This window comes from Camarhynchus parvulus, chromosome 7, assembly GCF_901933205.1.
Source record: "Camarhynchus parvulus chromosome 7, STF_HiC, whole genome shotgun sequence".
Classification (NCBI taxonomy): Eukaryota; Metazoa; Chordata; class Aves; order Passeriformes; family Thraupidae; genus Camarhynchus; species Camarhynchus parvulus.
In genome coordinates, this window is record NC_044577.1 from 27,754,276 (window position 1) to 27,776,578 (window position 22,303).

At 41.0% G+C, this 22,303-nt stretch overlaps 1 protein-coding gene across 1 annotated transcript; it reads right to left on the reverse strand.

The window, feature by feature from the left end:
• Positions 1-12,047: 12,047 nt before the first annotated feature.
• CCDC14 (coiled-coil domain containing 14) lies at positions 12,048-22,153 on the reverse strand. The gene is made up of 13 exons (XM_030952403.1): positions 22,099-22,153; positions 21,048-21,103; positions 20,491-20,554; positions 19,729-19,801; positions 19,494-19,634; positions 18,260-18,493; positions 18,076-18,170; positions 16,568-17,135; positions 15,907-16,048; positions 15,231-15,310; positions 14,576-14,794; positions 14,356-14,488; positions 12,048-13,269 (listed from the first exon to the last, which is right to left on the reverse strand). The coding sequence occupies exons 1-13, from the start codon at positions 22,129-22,131 to the stop codon at positions 12,294-12,296; spliced, it is 2,814 nt and encodes a 937-aa protein (XP_030808263.1). The 5' UTR covers positions 22,132-22,153; the 3' UTR covers positions 12,048-12,293.
• Between the last annotated feature and the right edge of the window lie 150 nt (positions 22,154-22,303).

The following is a 22,303-nucleotide window of genomic DNA, read 5'->3' on the forward strand; positions in this document are numbered from 1 at the left end:
ACAATTTCAGATTTTAGGGTTTTTTGGGTTTTGGTTTTTTGTTTTGTTTTGTTTTGTTTTTTTTTCTGCAGAGGGGGAATTTGTAAGAGATCTTTACTGCATGAATAATCTCAGCCTACATGAGCATTCTTGCAGAAGGCTTTCAGGGCATTTACAACTTGCTCTCTTCTATATAACTTCTAATTTTCTTGAAACTTGTAGCAGGTCAATTATCTTATCCCCCCCCTTCTGTCACATTAGCTCAAAATCAGGCAATGAGTTCAAAAGCTGTTAAAGGGACACAGACAGATACCAGGATCATATAAGTCTCATTTCCTTAATAAAGTAAATTAACATTTCAGATGGTGTCTGGTTCTCATTGCTCACAGTCTAGACAAAACAGGCATACACAGGACAGACAGGGCATTAGAGCTGAAATTTATTTTTATCTTTATTACATTTTCATAGAAAAGAAATTGCAAGTTGACAATAAGAATAATTTTACGTGGTTTTGGGGACAGCTCAAGAGAATCACTACAGAAGTAGCAGCTGTTCATTTCTATCTTTCTAGATTTATTCCAGAAGAGGAAAATACTAATCAAAAGTCAGGAGTGTCTAAATGGAGCTCTCATTAGATGGGTACCCACTGCAAACAGTACTGGTTATCAAAGCCATTTTGATTTTTAGAAGCAATCTCTAAACTGTTTTTTATCGATATCCATTCTTTCCACTGGTTCCAGATGATGAGGAAGAAATTTGTACAAAGACATTAAAAACGAAATTACATATAAAAGTTGGAAAGAGACATTAGGTGTATGTGTGGTGGCATGAGCAGTAACCTATAAATTAATGCTGAGATTGAAATGAAAAGAAAAAAAAGAGAAGAAAAGCACACAAAGGGGTAGCTTTGAAGTACACTCCAATGTCACAGCTGAAGGACTCCATCATCAGAAATCAAAAGAGAATGTGGATGGATATTGCTTTATAAGTGCCCATAAAAACTGGATGTGCAGTAAGACAGCTGTAATAAGCGGAATGCTGTGAGTTAATCCATACTTTTCTCACAAGAGCACTGAAGCTAATCCATACTGGCATTAGGCTCAGTAATTACTCAGTGCAGGTGCATGCATTTGCTACGCCTGCAGCCAGCTTTGATGCTGCTCCAGCACAAGCTGTTAGCTGGGAAGGAGGGCAGCTGTGGCTCTGAATTTTGTACCTGGCATTCATTAAGACATCCAGTGGAGAGATCCCTGCCAGGACTCCACTCTGCTGAAAGTGTGCACTTGGTGGATTTTGTTTCTGGAAGTGCTTTGGATATAGAAAGCTGTGACTAATGCTCTGTTATTCCATCATAAGGATTAACAAAATGTTAGAGTCTTTTAAAAATTATGTTGTGGCTGTAGGACTTTTTTGCCTTTGTATGTGTACATGTATAACTATATACAGGTATATGTGTGGCACTGTCTTTAGCATGAAGGCAATATTTAGTCATTAAGCAGAGCACTAAGATCTTTCCAAGCCTTAATCTGGGAGAAGGTGCCTGGTTTGCCTCTCTGATCTCCAAAACAGACTAAGATGTCATTGCAATGCAGATGTCAACTCTGGTTATTATTTTCAAAAACAGTTCCTTTGAATGAGCTTGAAATATTTTAAGACTGATGGCTGTGACATGTCAAAAGGCTAAATATGTTTCTGGTGAACTGCAGAATGAAGGAGTGGAGCAAAGCAGAACAGAAGTATAGCCAGCAGATTCTTCCAGCAAACTTTTCAAGCTTTTCTGCCATTTTCAAACATGCACAAACCTCAGCTTGCTTACATCCCCAGATCTTTGGTGTCATTTCATCAGAATGGATGTTTCTGTTGGAGTATTGCAAAATGTCTACATTAAAGAAAAAGAAAACCAAGCCCTGAGAAGTGAGATCCAGATGAATTATGGTAATATCTGGCTGTTTATCAGTATGCTTGCTGCAAGAGATGAGAGTCCATGCTCCTTCTACACTCATTAACTCCTACACAAAAAGTGTCTCTCAAAAGTTCTCTTGAAAATTTTATGAGTGGAGTGTAGGTTTTTTAAGGTCTAGAATTATTGCTGGTACATTTTGGGTATTCTTAAATCAGATTATTTCTCACACTTATTTCCCCAATGGTGCTGATTTAGCACCTTCGTGGGCCACCCCAGAAGTGATGAGGGTTTCAGCAGAAAGAACAACCTTGCTGATCAGCTACACTTTCCAGATAAGGGTGGGAAGTATAGAAGAGGAGCAGATGTTTCCACATGTGAATAGAAAGTGTTGGTCTCCAGACATTCCAATTCCCAGTGCTTTCATATACATTACAAATAGTCAGTTGCAATTTTACCCCTTAAAGGAGAGGCTTCCTACCAGCTGTCTTTCTCTGCATACATGTAAGGTGGGAACCATGCTCACTGCAGTTGGAACAATGCATCCATTACTTCCTAAACGTCCAAGAGGCTGGGGTTACAAACAACCAAAAAATTGCTCCAAAATCCACCTCCAAAATAAACTGCAGAAAACCCCTCAGCCTATGTGTTTTCCAGACAGAGTTTAATTTTGCACTGGAGCTCTCTGATGTGTTTGCATGTTGCACACATTGCCTTTATCCCAGAGTGTGGGTTCATTAGGAGCAGAAACGTGTCTCTCATGTGAGCTGGAGATGGGAAATTAGAGGCACATCAAAGGGAAATGTTTTCACCACAGCTACGGCGCTCAAGAAACGTTTTAATTTCTTTAGCACAGCCTTACAATGTAATCAGATTTGGGCAGCTTTCTGTACCTCAACCTCCCTGCTTTTAAATAAAGGTTCTAATAATAATTAATCACATATATTCTTTGCCTGTCTGTACTAGACTTTCAGGACTTTTTTTTCTATACATATCTCTCATCTTCTAAAACAGAATCCAGTTTGCAGTCTTTTAGCCTTATAACAATAGAAATAATTATGTTGATTGCACAGAAAAATGGCCATAATTAATTAACAGAATGAGCTAGAGTCTGAGACTCAGATCAGACTCCTATTCATCAATAGAGGCATTCAATTGCTAAATGATTTGCAATAAAACTTGTAATTAAAGCTCTAAGAGCTTTTCTAGTGCAAAAGACTTTTTTTCTCTGAGAACATTTAGAATAATTTGCTATTTCTAAAGAACAGAGTATATGAATGAACTAGTTATTCATGGAACTATAGCTATAAGGTAATCTCATTAAGGCAAATGTAATAATAGGTTGAAAACAATTAAAGAGATCTAAAACCAAATCCTTAGCAAAAAAATTATATGCTTTCATTATAGTTTGAAAACTGCCTAAATAGGAACAGATTGATTGTTGCAGACACACCCCCACCTGAGGCTTTTGGCTGGACAATGGCTGTAGGAAAGTCCCTTTCCTCTGTACACAGATTTGTCCGAGGTATCAGCTTTGTCCAGAATTAACTTGGCTTCAATACAGCTGAAGGTTAGCAAATATTAGCATTTTAATGCATGTAACATCATCTGCTTTTCAATGTGACTATGCATGTGTGCAGTCTAGAGGTGGTGAGGAAGGGACAGTAGGACTGTGGAATTCTGCATTGTGTCAAAGGATGTCAAGGGCTTGACTGCCAGTACTGAACTGTGGACTATCAACTGAAACTTCAAGGAAATTTATTTACAGATGAACAAACTGGGGGTGATGCCACTAGTCCCCGGAATGACCTTTACACTTTGATGAGAAATTATCCCATTTCCCATTATCCCAAATATGCCTTGGATTGAAGACACCCAAGGGCATCGTATCTGCACTGCTGTTTTAATTAGAGTTGATGTTTCCAAAGAAACAACATACTTTGTGCCTGCTAGAGCTAAGTGGAATCCTTTGTAGGTCCAGGCATGCTTAAACTGAAAACAAAGGCATTCTAGCAACAGAGTTTTGGAAATAAAAGTGGAGAGGAAAAGCCTGAAAGTGATAGACTATAAGAGACATCTAACTGTGGAAGTGGCCTTCAGGTGTTCCAGTGACTCAACCATCCTGGAAGTGGAAAGATGGACAATGTCACCAGTCTGGTGTCTGCTGCTGTCCATTGTGCAGAAGGTTTTTCCCTCTTTTATCTACAAAAGAGATTTTCTCCCTATTTCCTTTGATTGTCTCTATATCTCTCCCTCCTTTTCCCTCTTTCTTTCTCTCTCACACCTGTTTTAGTCTCAGTCTGACTTTCACTGCCATTCATTGTCACTGTAATAAGTTGGGGCCAAGCCCTTTCCTTGAGAAATGAGGGAAAATGAGGGAAGAAATGAGGGAGAAATGAGGGAAGTGACAGACACATTCCTAGATGTGTCTGGCTAATAAGATGGGCAGCACTATTTTACCTTGCACCTTTAGCGCACTCATTTGTGCTTCAAGGACTCTAGATGACCAGAGTTAACCAGGAGAGCTACAAAGCTCCAAAGGTCATACAACAAAGCAAGTTTTTGCTGTATGTATGTCTCACAAAATGTACAGACTTCACTGTGCTCTGAGCTCTTCAGGAGCACTGCACATCCAGTGCAATGATGCCAGCAGCAGGTCCAGCATTAGAGCTCAGGGGTGACAGAGAAAGGCCTCAGTGGTGTGGGAAAGGCCAGGATAGCTTCAGCTGAATTTCCATGGAAATATTTCCTGAGAGATCAGGGCTATCACAGTCACTGCTCCCACCTTCTGCAGGTATCTAGGGATTCTTCTAAGCTTTCTGAAACATAGAAATTATTTGCGAGGAAAATAAATAGGACAAAATCATGATTTCCTCCAAATGTGCTTGGTACATTCAAGGCTCAGGTAGGAGATTGCCGACAGAATTCCACTGCCACACAAATAATATAATCACATATGGGAAAAGTGCTTATGAAAAATCCTGCTGAAAACTGCAGTTTAGAAAGAAGTTCAACAGCAACTCCTTGCCCAGCCTAATTAGAAAATGGGAAAATGGGAGCACAATGGGGGCAAAGAATATTGCCATTTATATGAGAATATAGCAATTTATTATCAATTATGGATGGAGTAGGAGGACCAGAATTAGCAAGCTTAGCTAACACATCCTGTCAGCTATTAGCTTCTCTGTTAAATAGTGATAGGACTGAATAATCTAACAAATACAGGTCCTGATCCTAAAACTGAGATGCAAAGTTCCTTCACAGGCTCAGAGCTGAGGTACTTTGATTACAAATACACAGACTTTTACAAGCATTCTTTGGGGAACTTGGCTTGGAGGGTCCCTGGAAGTTAGAGCTATGATTTATAATGAACTAGCCACAGACATGCAGACTCCATTATGGTAAGAGTTTGTTTTCTCCAGTGGATCACTGAGGAAGAGTCTCATCCTGGTAAGGGTTGCACTGGAAGGAAGATGGGAGCAGACTCATATACAACGTGGTATTTGCAAGGAGAGAAGTATGGCAGGAAGGAAAGGGAAAGGCTTTAATATATAAGCATAAAACCACAAAGATTAGACCAAGAAATGCAAAACTGCTCCAGAGGAAAAGAGCACAGATTGTCAGTGTTATTCAGTGCAGTAACACACAGAAGGAACACATTAATTGTAACCTTGACTCAATTGTCAATACTCAAAAGAGGTGGATGAGAACAGGACTAGTTAGTCCCCTAAAACTGCCAGAATAACTTCTTTAAAACCCTGCAAACCCACAAACATTAAATCCCTGGTGACTTGGCATACTACACCGCCAGGCTGTCTGAGCACAGGCTGAGAATGATCAATTACAAGCCTTGTGACTCAAGTAATGAATCTTGTCGCAAGGCTGTAAAGTAAACTTCAAAAGGAGAAGGGTTCTTCTGCTAATTTTTGGAGCCCTGAACGATTTTTCAACAAAACCCAGGCACTTTAGAATGATTTTCATTTGCAGTCCTCCCAGGTCTTGGTAAAAGGGAAACCAGACTTTGGGTGCATTTTGTGCATTCCTGTTTAAAAGGTGAAAAAGCTGCTGCTCAGTTACTTCAGCAGAGAGGATCCAGCTGAAGGAGCCAACTGAGGGGAAATTTCTAGGCTTTTAGAAGTAGTTTCTGGAATTTAGGAGCAAAATGTTTCTAATTGTGGCTTCTGTGGGATGAAATGACTGATGAAACAGTGTATTTGGAAGATGTGGCCAAATCCAAAACAACCACTTTCTGCAGCACGGCTGGATGACAACAGCTTTTGTTGTAGCCGAGTAAAGCAGTGGTTTAAAAATGCCCAGAGCTGTTTACAAAGGAGGAAAATCAGCTTCAGATAACTTTTAGAAATGGCCCCTTTTACAGTGTCACGGGCATGAAATGTAGATATCACCAAAGATCATGCCCGAAGACCCTTAAGCAAGAAGGGACCAACTACTGCAGGCACAGGACTACACCCTGTCACTTTTGGAACCTTTGGTGGAAGTTTCCAAGAAGGCCATCAGAATAGATTTAGCAAACATCTCAGTAATTTAAAATATTAATGGTGAACATGTGTTGTAACTGCAGTTAATTAAGCATTGATAAAAGAATCTGAGCGTAAACAATTACACACTCCCTGGAATATTTCCTAAGCAGCACCACCAATAGCAGCTCTGCCATGCACAGACTGAGGCAGCCTCAGGAACGAGCAGTGCCTGAGTCTTCTCCATGGGTTTGGGGTGATTCCTGCTCTTGTTTCCAGAGCCAGCTGCTGGCGGAGAGCTCTGCTGCAGTGACTGTGCTCTGAGCCCAGCTCTTGGAGCAGGGGATGCTCTTAACCCTTTTGTAAGGATTAGGGCTGGATTATGATAGCAAAAGTGGAGTAAAGAGAGTGGTGGCATGTGAGGGAGTGTTTGATGTGTGCTCATCCAACACAGGGTGTGAATTGGCAGGGTTGTGACTCCACAGTCTGTACACAAGCTGCTCATTGTTGTCTTACATGACATTGTGCTTACAGGTGTGATTACCACTTGCAGAGGGAAGGTTGTTAGTGACTCTCAGAGGCTTCCCAACAGCACAGCAGTGATTGCAGGACCCTGTTCAGGAATGCTCCTGGGAAGAAGAAGGAAGCTTGAACAGGCAGGTGCCTGTATTTGCTTAGTATATGTTACCCTGAGCAAATTCGACTGATGATGGATAGTTTTTAAAATAAAAATAGTGAGTGCTTTTGAAAAAAACTCACTTCAAAGTCTGATCTGAGCCTGTTGTTCCTCAGTCAATGACTGCTATTGAAGGAGTCACTTAAACTCTTGCTTCAGTGCTCACAGGGTGGCTCCACTGCTCTCTCACACAGCGAGCCATGGTTTAAAAGATGGGCAAGGTGCCAACATTCCCAAGTGTTTGGGTGTCACAGAGGGAAGGTGAAAATCAGTAGTCCTTGAATGTCATGTTGTTGCCCAGGGGCCTGTGTGGGACATAAAAATGCCACACTCAAAATTCTTTGAGTGGAAATGACACCTTGGTTGGAGATAAGACTTGTGCTGGAGAGAGCTTAGTGTCATGGTGAACTGCTGCATCCCTGCAGATTGGGAGGGAAGGGGGATGAAGGTTCAGGGAATATACAGGAACATCTTCCCAGAGTTGTCTGCTGAAGCCTTGAGGAGTGGAGGAAAGTACTTGGCCCTGGTTTGCTTGTGTTTCTTGGAAAGGGGGTGCTGGAGCAAGGGTGATGTTGGGATGATCTTACTACTGAGACTAACTATGGAAGAGAACTGGCATTCCCCAGGGAATAACGAGAACCAGAAACTGATGATAAAGCTATTCATATTCTAGATTATGCCAAGAAAAATATTTTACACTTAGCTTAATATCATAATTGCAAGTCCAAAAACACTGCTAGCTTCTAAATACAGAATAGAATCTGGGAGGAGGCAGTAAGAAAATATATGTTTTGGCTTTATGATTGCAGCGGAGAAATAGCCAGAATTCATCATGGGCTTGGACAAAACCAGGAGTCTTTAAAGAAATAATACTTGTAAGTGGTCTTTAGACATTCAAATGCCTAAAGAGCCTATAAACCACATAACGTTAGCTGTAACACAGATGGCCACTACATGTTGAGCTGTTTAAGCTGCTCTTTTTGCAGTCAGTGAAGCACTGATTTTACACTGGCTTTGGAACACAGTGTAAAAGCTTCAGTAATGGATATTCCCATGAATGCAAAAAGCAGATTTTCAGCATGTCCCCCTGCCTCTGAACTTGCCATACTACTGGTGTCACCTCATGACTGGGGATTGTTCCATGCCTGTGCACTGTGACTCCAGCCTTGTGTGGGGCCAGGAGTACAATGAGAACCTTTGGATAACATTCTCTCCATTCTGTGTCCTGATAAACAGAAGATGTCTATGAAAGCATTGGGCTTTCAGTTCACCTTGGTGTTTGGTCTTCAAATAGGGAAACCATTCACTGATAGTGCACTTAGGTATGACCAGAGGATCTGTGTAAATCTGAATTTCATGGTTGAGGCATCCTGCTCACACACAGTTTCACCCCTGAAAAAGATCCCCATGTAACTGTGGCATTCCCACCAAGCCTTGAGAGGGAAAGCAGTGTGGACTGCTCCCTCACCTCACTGCAGTAAAAGGCAAAAAGCTACAGTGAATACACTTCCTAAGACTGTTAAAGAACACAGAAACAGTCCATTTTCACCAATTAAGAGAAATCTGGAGACTAAAGAAACTATTTTCTTCTCTACCAAAAAGATTTCTCAGTAAAAACAAACTCAGCCTATGCTTATGCTGAAGAGAGACCTGAGCAACTGCAATCCGAATCAAAGGCTGGGACAGTTGTTCTCTTCAGGCTCCTGTCTGGTTACAGCTCAAATTGCAAGAACAGTCAGGAAAGTGACAGGGACTCTTGATTTCACCTTAAAGCAGAGGTTAAAGTGAGCTCAGCAATAAGACCTCATCTCCTGCTTGACTCCTCTGTACCCAAGGCTCTGCAGGCAAAAGCCCTGACTCATGTTAACTGAACACTCCAGAATATCCCTACAGCTGGCTGAAGGAGAACATCTTGAAGAACCACTCGAGATGGCCTGCCTGAGCTTAATTGATAACAGGTAATTAGTGTGAGTAGTCTAATCTACCTAGGATGCTTTAGAGCTAAATCTGTGTTTGGACTGAATTATCTGTCATAACCACTTTAATATCCAAAATCAGACTCGACATTTTGATCCCTTCTGGTAAACTCTGGTGCTGTGGCAGGTGTGCACACCTGTCCTGGCTAAAAAAAAATTGAATAATCATCTACACTATTTGGGGACCACTGACATGACTAAATTTATGACTTTCTTTTCTTTTTTCCTTTTTTTTTTTTGCCTTAGCCTGTTTCTCTGATCTAACAAAGGAAATGTTTCTTTCCCTTCTTAGGAAAAAAATCACCCTTGTTAGGAATGCCTGCATGAAGTCAGAGACTTAAGAAAGGTACTTGAGGTAACAGCAGCAATCCCCGGTTTCTTTGGATTTTTTTTATTACACATTTTGTGAAATATTAAGGTCTAAAACCTCCCTTCATAGGTAAGTGAATGATGTTGCCACTTGACCTCAGCTGGTGTCCCAGGTAACTTATTAGTACACACAGATGCAGGCTTTACTTCGGCAAATAAGGCAGCTTTTGTTCCTTACAAAGTTTTTGATGGAATTTGGCACAGTAGTAAGACAGCAATCCTTTGTGTTTGCAGGGAGCCATTACCATTCCCCTGTTCTTGGAATTGGACATTGGATTATAGGCACTCATTGCTCAAGAAAGCAGAGCAGGGTTATGTGTGGGTTTTCTATGTTCCACAAGAGAAAGGGTTCATAAAGGGAAAAGAGCTTGATGACATGTTTGAAGAGTTCCTTTTCTTTCCACATCACTGGAAGGCACAGATGTCAACTTCACCGAACATGATTTGTTAAAATGAAACTCTTGTAACTTCTGTGTTTACAAGAAAAACCTAGATGATGCTACATATCATACAATGGTTTGGGCTGGAAGGGATGGAAAACACCCTCTAGTTCCAACCTCCTGCCCTAGGCAGGGATGTGGTCCCTGACAGCAAGTTGTTCAAAGCCTAGAACAGCCTGTTCAGCCTGGCCTCCAACACTTCCAGGGATGGGGCAGCCACAACTTTTGGGGGGAACCTCCTCCAGTGCCTCACCAGCCTCATAGTGAAGATTTTTTATAATATTAAATCATGATCACTGATGTTGCAGTTTGAGCTATTCAAGTTAATCCATAGAACAGAAGAGATGTTTCACAGCAGCTATTACTGAACACAGAACAGTGCACATTCATAATGCCCAAATATGGGAAATTTTGTATTTCATCGAGGTGCCATAGCTCTGATTGACATACTGGAGTACAAAACAAAGGACCATTACAAAAAAAAAAGTCTCCTCCTTTCTGTTTCTTCTAAGTTTCTCCTCCTTGGAAATGGGGGACACATTTCCAATCTGCTCCCATGTCATTATGCCCAGGGGTGTTTTCCAGTAGTCACCTCCTGCTTTTATAGAACTGACTGCATAAAGACAAACAGGAAACAAGTAAGATGGTGAAACATCTTCCCCCACAGGTAAAAGTTAATGTAATTGCTGTCAACACAAGAGCAACATGCTTGGGCATCCTGGCACCACAGCTGCCTTTGACAATTAGCAATTGGCCAGGAGGAATATCCTCCTTCAAGTCTTGGGTGCAAGGAGAAAATTGAATGAGTTGTCTACTAGTGAATGTTCTTCCCATCTTTTTTCAGGTTTCTTGTGAGTTCTAAAGATTAGAATTTATTGTAGCTTGTCTTTAACCCACTCCATAATAATTGTTTAAATCTTGCTTAGCTTCTACACTGAAACTACTTGTAAACACTTAATTAAAACTTGTTCACTTTCATACCATCAACCTTATTTTGAATCTGAGCATCATGAGTGTGGAGAATACTGAGAAATCCAGGCCAAGCCTTAAAAGCATTCTAAATGACTGAAGTCACTATTTAGTCTAACTTTCCTTTTGCAAAGCAGGAGTGCCAGTTGGCATCTTCTGTAGTGTGTGTTCTCTTCATACCTTTGTATGACTCAGTTACCAGTAACTAAAATAATCAGAGCTGCTCCCCAGCACAATGCATGGACAGCATCCTAACTTTAAATATGTCCACACAAGCAGATGACATGAGGGACTTTTCTCCTACATGGAAACGTACAAAAAAGACTGCCAGGAAGGACAACAATGTTTTCTAGGAAAAAAGTAATAGGCAATTCTGTAGAAAAAGCAGCCTTAAATTCAGGTCTGTATACTGCTGTTCCTTTTCCAAAGATATTCTCCCTGAAAACAGCTCTGAAGCATTGCTGAGGGTATAAGAGGCACAGAATGGAAGAAATGGTACCTTCCTCCACCTGTAATTTAAACACTTAAATTATGCATATTCTTGAGACTGAGATGTGGTAAAGCCTGGCAGGGAGAACCACAGACTGGAATCATTCCCTGCTCCAGTCCCATTCCTGTGAGAGCCAATTCAGGTGATTCAGTCAGACTCTCTGTATTTATGTCCAAGAGATGTCTGACCCCTCAACAACTGTAGAATTTTTATGCCTTCCTCAGGCTGTATATTCTGGTGCTTTCCTAACTGTACTGGTTTGCCAACTTCCAGCTAAAGCCTCATTTGTCTCCTTTGTGTCAGCTCTGCTGCTTCTGTTCCTCAGTATCTTTCTGTTCTGTGTTTATCCACTGGTACTACATCCCTTTTTACTTTAGATAAAAGCAAACATTTGTAAAACCATGCCCTATAACAGGACTGTAGAAAGCAATGGAAGTTTGATGATCCTTTTCTTGCCCTTGTCTGGACTCTCCACTTCATCAACTTCCTTGAAGTACAGTGCAAAGAGAAAACAGTTTTAGCAGTGGTGAGTGAAAAGGGATTCCTTCATGTATTTCATAGGATATATCATACACTAAAAACCCCATAGTGATGGCTGTCTTTATTTTTGGAATAGCATAATCCTGACTTAGCAACTGTAACTCTCAGCGCTGCTCTGTAACTTGCTCCTCCCTGGTCTCTACCTGTGGAACCTCTTGCTCATGTGCAGCACCTTACAACAGTTCTTAGGGGAAGGAAAAAAACCACAAGTAAACGAGTACATTTAATTTTGCAAGTAAAGAGTATAAAATAAGTAATAATTTAAAAAAGCCATTTTATATAAAAAGCCAGTTATTTCAAGTTGTACACATCAAGGGGAACAGCACCACAGCCTAATGAGGAACAAATTCTATCCATAATTGAGACAGCTAGGAACAAGCTGTTACATACAAATATACATATCAGTACCATACTTAATATACTTCAGAAAAACTTAATTTATCCAAATAGCTGCAGCCCATTTTGCTTTCTCATACTCATTGTTTCCTAATGTTATTTTGCAGAGTCCTTTGTAACCTGGCTATGTTGGCATCCAGGGCTGCTAAGCTATTTTTAAAGTCCTCTTCATCTCGAGAAGTAAATGTTGAGAAAGAAGACGCGCTCCAGTCAGACCTCCCTGAGAAATCATCAAATGAAATGCAGCTAAAATCAGCTGCTTCACTGCCTGTTTTCTGAGAAACCCCTGCTGGAAATGCCACTGATGCACAAGGGTATGGACCAGGCTGAGTCTGGTCTGGTTTATCCATGAAATCTTTTGCAGCCCCACTTGGAACGCCTCTTGGTCTCACTTGGACTTTGTCTCCTTCTGGCTTTGCTTTACCCCCTGTAACTTCAAGAGTGTTTTCCACAGTCTTTTTCACATTGTACCCAGCATTTAATTTATCCACTAGAGTTGGATCCTCACATCCATACTGCTGCACAGAGCCTGGGAGCTCACAGTGGTAATCCAGCCTCTGACAAGCCCCTCTGCTCTGGGGTGGCACACCACTTCTTCCAGAGACTGGCTGCTGTTTTTTAGAAGCACTGCTAGTCAGTGGAATATAAATTGTCTCATCCAACTTGGTTTGGTCATCTAGTAAAGTTCCAGAATCACTCCCTGTTTCTGCATCTTGCTTCAATGGAGCTGGTGGTCCTCTGGGAGCTGATGTTTGTTCTCCTGTGAATGTACTGTTAATTTTACTTCCTTCAGCAGCAAACTTGTCATAGGACAGACTTTGCATTTCTACTTCTCCAATTTTATTTGGGAATTGAAGATCCGGATCTATCAAAATATGATCCATTTCTAATGTTTTAAGGTAAGTCATTACTGAAGTACTCCCAGGAAACAGCTCAGGTTGCATCTGCTTTTCATGGTCTTCCAAACGAGACTTCGAGAGAGATTTTTCAGGTTTGGGTCTAACACTGTCCCCTGTGAGGTCAGACAGAAGCTTGGCCATGCTGCCCTGCAAGGTTCTGTTAGGGTAAAATGAACCAAACAGATTCAAAATCACTCACCAAAAATAAATAGTTAAAAACTTTTCTATAGAAAAAGCCCATTAGTTTTATCAGACTGTGGCAAAGTTGCAATGCACTTTCTAGATATTGTTATATGTGAACCAATTCCAAGTTTTTTGAATTCTTCTTCAGCTCACTGTGGCTAAAAAGTAACAAAAATAGCACAACCCAATGAAGTTCTCCAGATTATTCCTGGTGTACCTGCTTTGAGCAGCACACAATGAAACAAACTGATGCCAAGAAACTGCTAGAAAGCAGATAGAAGCAGTTACCAAAATTACTAAGAAAGGTTTTCTGAATTATTCCTCCCATTGTATCTAAATAAAAAAAACATAATAAAAGAAATATTTCTTCTAACTTACTGCTCTGGCCATCAAAAGAGATGAACATTTAGATATTTGCTCTAGCATACACACACACACACACACACACGTGTAATGTGACATCATTCTACCACCACCTGGTGGTCAGCACAGCAGTCATGGAAGTGTCTAAACTTCTACTGAAGCATTTGAAATGTCTATTTAAAGTATTCTGCTGTTCCAATCAGTCCCAACTAAACATATAGCAGACAACAGTTTTTTTTCCTCAGCACAACATATCCAAAGCAATTGTAGATACACACCACTATGCAGCTGCAAAAAGCTATTTATATCTCCCAGCTTGCCACTATTTTCAGCATAAAAGAGCAAGATAAAATAAATTCACAGCAATAGTTCTTTTTGGCTAATAGATCCTTACAGACCTAACAGATCTGCTATTAGGAGTTAAGACTTCACACAAGTTCTGGCAGATAGTATTTTACTTTACCACAGAATTCAAGTCACAGAATATGACAACTGTTTTAAAACAAAATTATAGCAGCACTGTAAGAAAAAGAACTGCAAAGAGAAGGTTTAGCTTATGTGACCTCCCACCACCAAGATACTAAGACTACAATAACCCACAGGATGGAAAAAAAACTAAAAACCCCAAGGAATAAGAAAGATTTTTAAAAAAGAAAAATAATGTCAGGAGGCCAAAAAAAACCTTAGCCAACAGTACCTGGTTAATTCCCTCAGTCTCTTAACTTCAGCATCACGCTGACGTAATGTTATGCCCAAAATCTTATTCTCTTTCTCTGCAGCTTCCAGCTTAAACTGAAGGCTCTTCACAGTTCCTAATGCCTCTTCCACTTCTGAAATGCCAAAAAGAACTTACACAATTACTTCTTTTGACTTTTAAAATGCTAAACACAAAGAATAACCAAATTGAAAACACGCACCAATCTTGAGCTTGGTGGAATGAATATCATAATGCTGTTTATTTTCTAGCAATTCTTCTTCTTTATCTTGAACACCTTTTGCAAGATGTTTATTTTCTTCTTTCTGACTTTCTATTATTTTCAGTAGTTCTTCATTTTTAGCCTGCAGTGAATCAAGGCCTTTCTGCGATTCTTTCAATTGACTCTGGAGCATCATATTCAAGGACTGCAAAGAAACCACTACCAAAAGTAAAACATAAAATGTTTAAGTGTTTTGTGTGGTAACTTGAATTTCTAAAAAACTGAGTTTTTAAATTATCTTGGTAATATGAATTTTGGCAACAGATAGAAGAGTTACTTTTTTTTTTTTTGCAGCAAGATAAAGCTCAAGCTTTCTTCTTAATTATTTAATCAGTCATCTTCACTTTCAGAGGCACATAAGCAAAAATAACCTCCTTGGCAGCTGAAGAGCCAAATCCTAGTATGTGGAGTTTAAAAAGGCCCAACAGTCCATGCAAATGCACTTCCAGCATTAGACCTACTTAGTTCAGCTACTACTAAAGAGCACAATACATACAGACATATGAAACTACAGATATATAAATTAAAAATTATATCTATGGTAATAAAGCTTTAACAAATATACCCATATCAAGCAACATTATTGGTACTTTACATTCATAGCTGCAGCTCTGTCCAGATGTCTTCTCACTGCTTTCTTGTTCCCTAAGTTGCTGGTTTAATATTCTTAGTCTCCTAAATGTGAATTGTGAAAAAGCACAAATTCAGAAATATTAGAATACACTCAAAAGGACTGCACTTTAAATTAGTCTGGTGAGAAGTTGCTTCTGAGAATTAAATGTCAGGGAATATTCTAGAAACATAAAGAAGTCTTAATTAACACATTTTTCTTACATTCTGATCCTTTTTCAACACAAAAGACCCTTTCCATGTATCTGATAAAATACCTAGTATATAACCCTCTTCTGAAGTAAATGCTACCCAGTTATGTGAGAAGCCTCTGAAATGAGAGACACTTTTGCATTTGAGAATAAACTACAAAAAGAACATGAGCAGGCTAACTATCTTGTTAGTGCAGTTTTCAGAGTGAGGCATTCACCCCATCCAGTCAAAGGCCCCATCATGAGGTAACTGATACTACCAAAATACCAAAGCCATGATGTGTTAATTATTGCTTTTTGGAGTGTACAGCTTTACCAGCACACTTTCTAATTCACAAATATTGCACAGACAAGAAGGGAAGAGGCTTAAGAAAGGCAATTTAAGGCAGAGCAGTTAGAGATGCTTCAGGTGCAGTGCAGTGAGCCCAGGCTCCCCGAGGAGCTCCCCACCTGCGCAGCTGGGCGTTCTCACTGCGCAGGGGCTGCAAAGCCAGAGCTATCTCAGCCTGGAGATTCGTACTTCCCACCACAGCTGGGAGCAAGGAGACTGAGTCCTCCACTTCACTCATCAACCTCAGCATTTCTGAGTCACCTGCAAGAAGTGAAGGAAGAAAGACTCCATAAACCTATAAATCTGTAATATAACTAATGTTTTACATGTGATTAAGCAATCTGCAAAGAGATTTAATAGTATCTGGGGGTTTTGCCCCCAAGAAAACTTCATCTTTAACTATCTTTATTTAAAATTGTTGAGCTTGAGTATGAAAACTATGCTTTACATCCTCAATAAAACACAACCATCTTTCCAACCAGCCTAGGTGGGACTGCTATTGCAACCTGTCCACACCAGGACCCTTCTCAGGGGAAAGCTCTTATATGGAATAGCAACAATCTTTATCTTGCTGTCATAATAAGATTAAAATATTATAAAAATAACTTAATACTTATCCAGAGTGAATCCTGAAGGTTTTACAGTTGTGAAAAACCACAGTAAGAAGTCACATATCATCGGACACGTACAACTTGCAGAAACTGAAGTGCTCACTCCTTTAATCGAGCTCTTGTGTTATTTGTACGTAATAACTCTAGTGCACAATGAAAATGTCCTCACCTTGATCTGTTACCAGTGCTCTGAGCTCACCCAGAAGATACTTTACAGTCCTAACTTTATGGGCTGTTTCTTCCGGGCTTTCTTTTCTAGATTTTAGAACCTTCTTCACACAACTCGTCTTGCAGCTTGTATCTTTCACTGGAGACACATCAATTACATCCAATTCATCTTCTTCACTGACCGTGTCCTCACTGTGCTCCTCAGGAGCATCCTCCTCTGTGTCACATGAGCCATCATGCTTTGCTGGACAGTGATGATGGCCCCTCTGCTCAGTCCTGCCATTCAGCATCTCATGGGATTGTAACAGGGCTTGTATGCACCGCATCAAATCTGCTTCTTTTACCTGCTGCTCCTGGCTTGGGGCCACCTCTCTGGCACAAGATGTTGGCACCAGTGCAGGCACTGAAGGGGTTAATGCTCCTGCTGCTGTACAGGGGATCACACCAGGAACAGCAGTTCCAGACTGTGTTTGTGCAGCAGCAGCAGGAGCAGCAGAAACCACTGGGCAAACCACAGGTCCTCCTCCCATCTCTGGCACACACTCATTGGCACTGTCTACAGGAACTCCCTGCATAAAAGATATTCTAATTAAACAAAAAATTAACATGATATTTATATCTTTAGGAGAAAAATCCCAAACAGCACTACCCTTGTCTGACTCAATGTAAACTTGTTCATTCTTTGCTAATTATAAGAACAACTACAAATTAATAATGGAATAATTTTCCTGTATAATAAGGAGAACTTAAAATGTAAATCTGATTTAGATTACCTTTAATGTTATTGGCAACATTAAAGCACAGCTCTTTTACAGCAGTTCTGTAATGAAAACCCTCAGCAGTTTCTTGAATCCAAGCAGAACAGGGAAGAAAAGAAATATAAAGGACAACACTGTTACCTTTCAATATTTTAAGTAGGTGAATTTTTAAAAAGTCAAGGTCATCACTAGCTATACATGGACTGTCTGCAATGGAAGGTAAATCTACAGTCTTACAGATTCAAGGTAAATTCCAGCCCTTTGCCACATTTCCTGAGGTGGCAGCTGGTATTCTCCATCATCTCTATTCCATACCCTGAAATACACAGGCATTTTAACGTGTGACTCTAATACAGCATGTCTGAAGAAATAATTGCCTTGATCATTGGCAGGGAAAGCTCCATAGGATATATGTGTTCTTCTGTCAGGAGTTGCTTAATGATCCTAGTGTACATTACTGAGAATGTAATTAACAGTAATCAATAATTTCCTGCACTCTCCATGTTTGCTGTGCTTTACAGAATTCCCCAGGCAGAAGCAAGCAGCCAGCTGAAATGCCTCTAATTTCAATTTTTGGTGTCTACATAAAATGTGTTTTGAATAGCAGTGTTTTGTCTGTGCATCACTACAGTTTGAAATACACAATTTTTTTAAAGGAGAATGATTAGGAAAACTGACACAAGGAAATGTATAAATAAGTAGACAGTGCTAATTCAGTGTTTCTTGATAGTGAGAATCAAACTTTACTTACTGAGTGAGTGGATAAGGAATTAGCTGAATGTTGCAGGGATGGTGTTGATGTGGAGGTAGGTAAATGATAATTCAAAGCTGTAACATTTTGACATCCTAAAAGAAAACAACACTTATAGATCAGGGCAATGTGGGCAAAACTCATGCAGTTAAATAGTCAACTCTATATTAACAGTTCCACTAACCCTGGTTTGAGGTAGGAGAAGGAGTTACAGGAATTTCATTGCTCTTCTGTGGGGGTTGGCCAGTTATCAGAGACATCTGAGTTTGCACATGCTCATACAGTTTCTGATATGCCACAGGAGAGTGGTCACTGCAAGGCACATGATTTGACTGAACCATCTGATGCTGTGCTGCACTGGAAAGCTCCTTCTCAGCAGGTGTGGTAGATGAGGCAACTTTTCTATTTGATATTGGCACTGCAGAAAAAGAAAGAACAAAAAACTCCAGCTGAAGTTGCCTGTCTTCTTGATCTACACAAACCCATTGTATTGTCTGGCAGATTCTGGAAGGCTCCCTTGAAAACAGAAACAAAGATCCTTTGGCCCAGGATACCAGTCAGATTTTGATTCACCAGCAAATGAATCCATCAATTTTTTCTACCAGATAGAGCAACCTAACGCAGTTGGACAGGCAGCTGTCCTTGAAGGAAGCATAGAGACTTAATCCTACAGAAGGCCAGTTCTAAAATAATTCTTGAAATCTCTGCTTAAGTATAATTAAAACTCTATAATTTTACAGTGCTGGGAAGACATCAGCTACCTGCTCACTTCCTACAATTCCCAGTGGGCATTCTGCTACATGCCTGTCCATATGCCACACTCACCTACTGGATTAGAAATTGCACAGAAGAAACAGAGTGCAGAGAGGCAGAAATGATAATAAATGAAATATTTCCCCTGGGAGCAAAGCAGCTGACAGCACTCCATCTACCTTTCTATTCAGTGCTTTGGCCACTAAACCATTTGAGGTCTTGTCATTTCTAGCCACACTTCCCTGTTTCCACAAATCCTTCTTTGAGAAAAGCCTGGCTGGACACTGAACTTCAGATCAGTTTCTAGCTGTGGATCCTAAACTGAGTCCAAGAACTGCAATGTTTCCCTGTCCAAGAGAAACAGGGAAAGGGTATTACCATTCTCCTCCACACTTCCTACCAGATAAACCTGATTATGTTTGTACTTGTAAAGACATTCAGCTTTCATGTACCTGAAGTTCAAACACCTGTGAATTTCAGTAATTGTTTAGTAAACATTTAAGGTTTCTAAAAGGAAATAATACATCCTTTTGTGGAACCAGCCCAGGATCAACCTGTAACAAATGGCAACAATTATGTGAAGCCTTGCTGAATCTCAATAAGTTGAGGAGTCTTTCAAGGTTGCTCGAACAAAAAATAAATCAAGCCCAAGAAAGCCCACTTACCAATTTCTTTTTGGACAGGGGAAGGAGTATTGATTCTTTTTAACCCTTTCTTCTTGGAAGTATTTCCTTTGGTTAGCAAAGGCTTGGAAGTACATTTAAAGGTAGTTGTTTTCCCAGGTTGCTTATGGACAGTCTCCCTTCCTAGTATTAATTGAAAGAAGAAGTGGTCAACAAAACAAATCAAGAGAGTATTACAGAACATAAAAATGCAACTTGTGTTTTCTATAGGTACAACCTGTAGCTTCCTTTTGTAAGATACTCTTCAGTAAAGCTGCACAATTGTCAAGTCCATTATGAATAGTATCAACCTGCACAAAGAGCACTGCAGTCAGTTAATGAGTAGCACTGTTTCCTTTCAGTAAACCAAGATGCTGTTTTAGAGGTGAGTGTACCCCAATCTGCCAGCTGACAAAGAACAACTCATAACCAAAAAAATCTATCATTTCCCATGTACTACTTTGCAATTACACAGATGGAAGTTTGCAAACACACAGATTCTGCAAAATAACTAAATTGTGTGTTGCACCCCTGTCCATTTGCTCAATTTGAGGTTAATTACACGTATGTATTTTATTCTTATTTCCATGTACATTTAAACAATACCTCCTACTTGTATTTTGGAGACAACTGGCTCAGGACTACCCAAAACCAGTACTGTAGCACTGACTGTGCTACTCTTTCTCTCCAGCACAAAAAAGTAACAAGGGCAGCTGCTCTCCTGTGAGGGCCAGCCCTTGGCCATAAGCAGCTTATTTGTATTTGCAAAATGCGCCTTAAGGACATCTGTCAGAGCCAAACTCGCTGCACACAAAGCCCATTTGCTCCTATCTGCAAGATACAGTGCAGACACTCTTGCTTGCCTTGCAGGAGCAATGTCAGGTTCAGAAGAAAATTAATTAGGATCTAAATTAATCTGGCTTTTCTCTGTTACTCAAGGTATTCCAATTTCCCTTCTTTAGATAACATGGATGACTGTGTTAAAGAGCCATTTAATTACCTGATTGGCAGATTCAGGGGAATAGAATTTTACATCAGAATGGCATCCTTTCTTTAAGCCAAACCTGAAAAAGTGAAATTCACTGTTTATACCACCTCCTTAATGGGAAACAAAGTTAAAAAACCACTTACTTTCATTCAATAATAGCAAGCAAAAGAAAATTTATTTTTTCATGAAACAAAATAACTTTCTATTTCTGAAAACTTTGCATAGCTGCAAAAAACATGTTAAGCAGATAATAACAATTATTTGTTTATTAACAATTTATGCCAAAGAAGAATTCAGTCTCTACTCAACAGTCTTCTCTACAGCTAGTAATTATATAAATTAAGTCTTTTTATAAATAAAACATGAAGAGTGAAATCTGTATTTTTCTATGCAAAATTTCTATTCAGTTTGTGCCTATCTGTTCAAGGGCTGCTTAGAACTTTTCAGTTCAAAATGTTTTATATAGACACACAAGGATTTTTTGTTCAATTGAGGTATGACAAGTATAAGGCTCCCAAATGCTCACATATACACTCAATTTAAAACAGTACTAGTGAATAAGGTCTTACTGATTTCTTCCATTTGTTAGCTTAGTTGCTCCTGACAGCCTTCCAGAAGACAGAGCCTGTTGATTACAGAAATACACCTTGATTTTCTTGAAGTATTTTCACAACATTTGAAGACTACTATTGCCCACCAATTCCAAGAACCTTTGCCAAGGTGGATCAGTTCAAGGGACATTACAGCTTTCAAGGACAAGGGTGCAACTGCTGCCAGTAGACCCTGAGAGTTGTGGGTTTCATTTCACAAAATATGCATTGACAGCAGGATGCTTTGTTAATTTCCACACACTTAAGGATTCTCCAAGAGCTGATGTACAAATGTGTTTCAAATAGAAACACATTGATAAATACAGACCTGAACTGTGGGGACTTTAGGAATGATCTACGGCCAGAGCAGCACAAGAACACAATCACAGTCACCGAATCACAGCATGGGTGAGGCTGGGAGGGACACAGTGGCGCAAGCAGAGCATCCCAGAGCACATGGCACAGCTCTGCATCCTGACCTGTTCCTGAGCATTTCTAGTGAGGGAGACTCCATATCCTCTCTGGACAACCTGCTCTTCCTCGTGTTCGTGTGGAACTCCCTGTGCATCGGTTTGTGCCCGCTGCCTCGTGTCCTGCTGCTCAGCCCCACCGAGCAGAGCCGGGCTCCATCCTCCCACACCCCCTTCAGCCATTCATACACAGTGGTAAGGTCCGCTCCCAGCCATCTCCTCTCGAGGCTGAACAGACACAGCCCCTCCAGCCTTTCTTCTTCAGGGAGATGCCGCAGACCTCACCGATCCTAGCTGCCTTCCGCTGCAGCCACCCTAGGAGCTCTCGGGCAGAGAGAGAGGCCCAGCACCGCCCGCAGCGCCTCAGGACCGCCGTCAGGTGGCTGCGGTGCAAGCCGGGCTCGCCCTCGGAAGGCCCGACCTCGCGCAGGAGTCGTTATGCGGACGGCGGGAGGATTCCCCGACGGTCCCCTATCCCCCCCCGAGCAACCCCGGGCTCTGGCCCCGGGAGGCCCCGAACGAGAACCGCGCCCCGCCCGCTCCCCCCAGCCCTCACGCACCTTGCGGGGCCGCGCAGCCCCCGGCGCGGCCATGGCCCGGCCCGGCCCCGCCCACTCCTGCACCGCCCCCGCCAGCACCGGCCAATCACCACCCGGTCCGTCCGCGAGGGGGCGCGGCTAACGCAGGAGGCGGGGCTAACGACCCCGCCTCGCGACGCGCCGGCGGGCGCGGGCGCGGGAAGGGGAAGGAGGGGAGCTAGGCAGT

Bases quoted from the DNA above. Each gene is read 5' to 3' on its own strand.
- CCDC14 (XM_030952403.1), bottom strand. From the start codon at position 22,131: ATGGCCGCGCCGGGGGCTGCGCGGCCCCGCAAG. The intron at 19,802-20,490 runs GTAATTAAATGG...CTCTTTGTGCAG, and splicing joins CCCCTGAATCTGCCAATCAG to GTTGATACTATTCATAATGG. The intron at 18,494-19,493 runs GTAAGTGGGCTT...CTTTTTCTGCAG, and splicing joins CCCTGTCCAAAAAGAAATTG to TGCCAATATCAAATAGAAAA.